This window comes from Mugil cephalus, chromosome 11 (genome assembly GCF_022458985.1).
Source record: "Mugil cephalus isolate CIBA_MC_2020 chromosome 11, CIBA_Mcephalus_1.1, whole genome shotgun sequence".
NCBI classification, from domain to species: Eukaryota; Metazoa; Chordata; class Actinopteri; order Mugiliformes; family Mugilidae; genus Mugil; species Mugil cephalus.
In genome coordinates, this window is record NC_061780.1 from 26,656,768 (window position 1) to 26,663,087 (window position 6,320).

At 49.3% G+C, this 6,320-nt stretch overlaps 2 protein-coding genes across 2 annotated transcripts; both read right to left on the reverse strand.

Annotated features, from left to right (window-relative positions):
* Positions 1-797: 797 nt before the first annotated feature.
* On the reverse strand, positions 798-2,436 carry LOC125016296. Its single transcript, XM_047598723.1, has 2 exons — positions 1,273-2,436; positions 798-1,180 (listed from the first exon to the last, which is right to left on the reverse strand). Exons 1-2 carry the CDS (start codon positions 1,984-1,986, stop codon positions 1,109-1,111), a joined length of 786 nt encoding a protein of 261 aa, XP_047454679.1. The 5' UTR covers positions 1,987-2,436; the 3' UTR covers positions 798-1,108.
* A 1,160-nt stretch (positions 2,437-3,596) lies between these two features.
* Positions 3,597-5,910, reverse strand: rnf183 (ring finger protein 183). Its single transcript, XM_047598418.1, has 2 exons — positions 5,699-5,910; positions 3,597-5,114 (listed from the first exon to the last, which is right to left on the reverse strand). Exon 2 carries the CDS (start codon positions 5,071-5,073, stop codon positions 4,102-4,104), a length of 972 nt encoding a protein of 323 aa, XP_047454374.1. The 5' UTR covers positions 5,074-5,114; positions 5,699-5,910; the 3' UTR covers positions 3,597-4,101.
* Positions 5,911-6,320: the final 410 nt, after the last annotated feature.

Here is a 6,320-nt window from a genome sequence, read left to right on the forward strand (position 1 = left end):
GACCTGTGTAGGGTGTACCCCGCCTCTCACCCGATGAAAAGCTGGGACAGGCACCAAGCAGCTGTAGAGGATGAGATTAAATGAAATACAGAAGTAACATGAGCAAAACGAATACATGCAAATACACGTTTTTGCATATATACAAATCTACAAGAAGAGTTATCTGTTACACAAAGGTGAGTTGTTGTACAGTTGCACAGAGTATGTTATGGATGATGTGTTTGAAAGTTTCAATTTCACGGGAGGTGAAATACGTTCCTTAACATAATAGATAATAATCTAAATAATAATAAGAGCTGCTGAACAGAATTTCGTTGTGCCTTGCATAATGACAATAAAGATTCTTGATTCTTGATTCTAATATTTAAATGTGTTCCTAAATAAAAACTCTACTACTTATTTTAATCCTTTTTAAAGAAAGTGGGAAAGTTTTGATGCAATAACACCTACTAAAATTTTATTTGTACACATATTTTCCATGAGAAGTAGGTCTTTTAAATATAGTGATGGAAATCTGTGTGCAGCTACCGTCTCAGAGGTTATATTTGGCTCTTTCCAGTTCAACAGGAACAAAACCCGCAGGGAGGCATTGTGTACTGTGTATTGTTGTGGGATTTACGGTTGTCATTAGGCTGGAAGCCAAACATAAATTCCCCTCTAAGTTGTCATTTCACAACATCCAGACGTCTGGAGACTCTTCTCTAAACAGTCGCTTGGTTTACCTGCCCTGACAGTGCACTCACCTGGAAAATCACTGTCCACTGTGACCACGCGAAGACACATTCACAACACATTCAGAGGTTTTATTCATTTATTTACCATTTCCACATCGGAATAAAACATGTTCTTCTACAAAATTCCAAAATAGGAGTAAGTATGTTTGCACTTAAAAGTGCAAGTGCCCATATTGAGAACAAATGGAGGAGTGGTCCACCAACAAAGATCACTCCATAATAGTCTGAGGGCTCCCAGAGGAACCCATTAAAGAGGAAATTCCCCTATAAATAACAGCTGATTGTATTGGTTCCATCCCCAGGTTGAAGTCCAGGAAGGTTGTAGAGTGAAAGTCAATAACAGAGTTGCGTCAACGGGCCGAGGCCTTGGACCTTCAGTCAGGTCTGTCCTGCTCCATCTTCCGTCCAGACTCGTCTTTGGAGGAGTTGTGGGTTTGTCCGTGCGCCTGCAAGAGGACACAGACATTTCTCCTTTTTTTACACGTTCTCCAGTAACACTGACACAGAACTGAACTGACACAGGTTTGACGGGGCTCACCTGCGGTCCGCCGCCCGTATTTTCCTCTTGGCGCAGCAGGTGTCGTTGTGCGTCACCGCACATCACCGCCAACTGCACAGCGACAATCCTGGACACGAGGCCGCTCAGAGACAAACAGGTGTTTCTCACCGTTAACCAGCCACTCAACACGAACCCCGGGATCTGTCCTGCCGCCGCCTCCCTCCAGCCCACACGCGTCCCGGGCAGCTTCAGAGAGAAGACCGTGGGTCCACAGCTGTCCCGAACAAACACGACCTTACAGACGCGTAGGTCGGAGCAGGTTTGGCCTTTAATCATCATTTTAGAGTATTTCTCTGTTGCGGGCAGGTGAGTTGACAGCTGACGCGCCGGAGCGTTGTGGAGCGCGGCCCCGGCGGAGCGCGGCCCCCGGGACGGAGAAAGTTTTGGAAAACATTTCTTAACTTCCACCGAATCTTTCTCTCTCAGCCTTTGACCTCCCAGACTCCCAGACCTCCTACACACCACAGCCAGTCTTCCACCCGGCACGACGCGCTCTTTCAGGGGTAAACTCCCCCACAACGACTTCTGCTCCGTCCCGGCGCGTCCCAGCCGTGAGTCGCGCAGAGCCGCTCCGGACAGCCCGAGGCTGTACGCCGAGGCGGCAGGCCGCTTGCTCGACGGATTCCTGCTCCAGATATTCCCCCGACACCGGAGGACGGCGGACAGGGCCGAGGCGGAGGGGGTGGAAGCCATAGCGGACCCTTCGTTAGGAATCAGCCTCTAGATCCAGGCGCACACATAACGGAGCCTCGGAAGGTTCGTTTGCGTAAGGAGTGGAGCAGAAGGGGGTGGAGGGTCTCTTCTGGTCTGGTCCACACGACCATATTTGTCTCGACAGTCGGAGAGGGGGGGGGCGGGGGGGGGTGTCTTCAGGAAAGAGTGGAAAACGTGTTCTACTTCAAAATAAATACAGCTTTTACCAAGAAAAACACTCAGGGAAAAGTAGACGGTTCATCCAGCTCCACTGGGACATGTTCATGTCTTTCATCACGTAAAATAATAACACAACACGTGACACATTCCCTCCAGGTGTCTCCTTCCTTACGGTGACAGAATATTTTCTATTGACAAATAGTTTAAGAACCTCATCCCTCCATGAAACATGGGGGCGCTAATATCCTGGTTTGGGCCTGTTCTGCTGCATCTGCTCATCATTGATGGACCAATGAACTGTGAATGCTACCAGTGAACTCTGAAAGAAAATGTCAGGACATGAGTCCATGAGCTGAATGTGAAGAGAAACTGGGTCATGGAGGAAGACAAGGAGCCCAAGAACACCAGTGGTTCTCCAGAAGAACCAGATGAATGTTTAGGAACAAGTCAAAGTCCTGACCTTCATCCAGTAGAAATGTTGGAGCATCAGCTGATGAGAGGAAACCACCAACATCTCACAACTGGAGCAACGGGATCAAATTCCTCCGACTGATCAGCTGTTACCACAAACATTTAGTGACAAGGAGCTCGGAGCAGACGCTGGAGACCAGGACTAACCCAGGTTTGATCTGCACACATACGTAGAAATGATTCTTTTTCTTGAATAAACAAACACAGGTATAATATTTGTGTTTTATGTGTTTGGTTGGATTCTTTTTTTGTGAGAAATTCCACTGACATTTCATGTCATTTTTATGCAGAAATGTTGAGAAATTCTGAGGCGTCCAAACGTGTTTTCGTGGCATCTGATCTTTAACACATTAAACGACCAAACAGTCAAGAAGGATTAAATTGTCTCTGAAATGTTATCTCACAGCCTTTTGGAAAATGAGCTTTTGTGCACAACACGCTGTTTTTTTTTACGACTCAGATATGAACAAATATTAATAAACTCCCCAATATAATATTTCTGTTTCGTGTGTCACTGGATTCTCTTTGTCTACTTTCAAGTCGTTTTAAGGCAGAAATGAAGAAACGTCTGAAGGGTGCAAACATTCACCAAACACGTGCACTTTTATTTATTTAATAGATCTCAGGTCATTTAAGTTTTTTTTTTTCTTGGTGCCGTGTCACACGTGGTCACACATCCTCCCAGAGTCGGCCAAAAAAAACAAAACATAAATAACAAAGATGCCACAGAGAGAGAAGCTGTCAAACCAGCCCGTCGACTGGGAGGAGAAAGCATCCTGCTGACACCACTAGATGGTATCAGGTGTCCGAAGAAACAAACCAGTTCTGACTCAGCAGGCGACGAGTTCAGGAAACATCGAGTCCAAACTATAGCAGCCGACCTTTAATCTCAGAGTAATGTCTTTCTGTCTGAATCCACGTTAGCCTGAACACGGCCACATTCAACAGGAGCAACAATAAAGTGTCTCAAAAACAGCTTTATTAGACAGACGGGTAAATAAAGTCCATTCTTATAATTACAAATATATAAATCATCTATGGCTATGTACAGTGGGAGGGGCTTGGACTACACAGAACATTCATAAAGGACTAGAAACCCTGAACTGGTTAATGAGATCAACCCGACGCAGTCCACACATACTCGTATTTTTTTTTACCTTAAGTGCATTTGAACATTTACAGCTTATTAATCTTCATCCACGCAGCGCTGCTTGCTTCACAGTAACGTTCAGAAGAGAACGAAAGAGTTCAAAAAAAGAAAAACAAGACGCAGCTCTGTCGCTTCCCTTCGCTCGCTTCATCGGCGAGAAGAAAAATGTGCCCGTCCTTCCTTCATGTCCTGAACGCGTGCGTCGTTTATTCCGTCACCATTTCCACACCGAGACTTAAAAGAGGCTGTGTGAGGTTCTCCGTGGGTTCTCCGTGAGGTTCTCCGTGGGCCAGCCCCCCCCGCCCCTGACTACTTCAGGGTCCTGGATTGAGATCTGGAGGGGGCTGCATGGTTTGGTTGTTTGTTTCCGGCCTGCGGTTAATCACCACGTTGGGGATGATCACAAACGCCAGGATCCCCACCAGCATGAGCGCCACGGTGATGGTGATGATGGACGCCACCACGGCGTAGTAGCACTGGTCCGAGCGGAACAGCCGGCGCAGGCGGCCCCTCACCCTGCTGGGGGGCCGGCCCACGTTCAGCACCGTGGCCGGGGCCATTCCCTGCTCCATGTCGCCCAGGCGGAGGCTGGCGTCCGGCGGCGCCTGGGCCTCCGGGCTCTTCTTGGGCAGGATGAGGTTGTGCGGCTTGGTGGGGCTGTTGGGAGGGGGGTGCTTCAGCATCAGCTTCCCCTGGCTGCGCTTGAAGCGGATGGACAGGGCCCTGTGCATGTCCGCGGGCAGCTTGCTGATGATGTCCTGGTTGTTGCCCAGCCGGGGCAGGTCCTGGCCGTGGGGCAGCTCGGTCAGCTCTCGGCACACGGGGCAGGTCAGGGTCTTGAGCTCGGCCGAGGTCACGTTGATGCGAGCGAGACACTCCAGGCAGAAGGTGTGTCCGCAGGCCAGCAGCTTCGGGGTCTTGAAGACGTTGTCGTAGGAGCAGAAGCACACGGCGCATTCGGTGTCCTCCACCTCGTCCTCCGGAGGCTTCGCCTTCCTGCCGTCGCCGCCGCCGCCCCCCTCCCTCCGGTCCCGGCGCCGGGCCTCCTCGCTCCTCCCGCGCCGCCTCCTCTCTCCATGCTGCCTCTCCCGCTCACTCCTCCGCCCTCTCTCCGGCCGGTTGGAGTCGGTGCTCCTGGACCTCCTCACCTTGGCGGGCTTCGCTTTCTTCCGGGCCTCCTCTTTGCTGTTGCCGCCGCTCTCACTGCTGAGTTTGGGTTTGACGTTGGGGGGCGGCCTGGCCTCCGGGCTCCCTTCAGCCCCGCGTCCGTCCCCGTCCTCGTCCATGTCGGCGGGGGGTGATGTGATGTTGGAGGTAGAATTTCCAGCTGTGAAAAGTTAAACCTTTGCATGAGTTACTGACGTCCAGAAAAAGAGCAGAGCAGGAAACGAGCTGCGGGAATGTAGCTGCTCCGTCACCACCATGATGAAGCAATAAAGGCTCTAATCTCTGCATATCTAACCTCTCTATTGTATTAAAATCCTATCTGTTGACTTTTTTTCCACTTATCCGTGGCACAGCTGAGCCTGATAATGACTTGCTGTGTTTGTTTAGTAGGTTTTCCTGCCCAGAAATCTTCAGCAAACACAAACTCCAAAAAGATTTCTTTCCGTTCTCGCTGCGTTAGTGAATGAAACTCAGCTCATTTTTTAAAAAAAGAAACTTGTTGTCGTCTTTACTTGACGTCTCAGGGTCTTTGTACTGAAATGTCACAGCAAACATTCCACCAAACCTGTTTGTCAAAGTTTTTAAGCCCGCGCAACACGTTTCGTCTTCGGCCCTCAAACACGTTGGAAAAGAATTTGACGCCAACATTAAAATTAAGATTTAGTTACAGGGGGGAAGCGTTGAGAAGCTGCTCTCTAAGCCAAAAACTAAGTCAATAAGTGTCGGGAGAGGACTCGCACTCACCTGTTGAGGTAGACGAGGGTCGGATCACGTCGTCAGAGCCGCTCTGACAAGTGAAATAGTCCGGTCGTGTTTCAGAACGGCGCTGGAAACTCGCACATCACAAAACTTCATTACTGAGACGAACCCAGAGAAGAGAACGTGGGGAGCGAGTCGTCCTCTCTGCTCCTCTTATCTTTCCTCTTCTCTAACTGGAGCCTGAGCTCTGCCTTCATCTGAACCCTCCTCCCTCCCTCCCTCTTCTCGTCAGACCAGTCGGACCAGCTGCAGAAGTACCGGTGTGTGGTTTTATTGTTTTTCTTCTATGTGGAATATGTAGATAATCAGGCCTTTTCCACTTGGATGACTTTTATTTTTGTGCGTCTGCAGGAAAGTATCATTAACTCGTCTTTTAATTAAAAGGAAACATCTGATCGTGTGCGGCTTCAGATTGGATCAGATCAACTTACATAACAGCTCGAGCTCACGCGCTGAAAGTTAACGTATCTTTGAGTGACATCGGTCCTGAGAAACAATAGCAGCTGCAGAAAAAGCAAAGAGCACGAGTGCGTCTCATTCCTGTCATACCTCCACCGCCGCGCTGTCACTTTGAGGCTTTCAGCTCCCGAACTAGACGAGCTTCAGG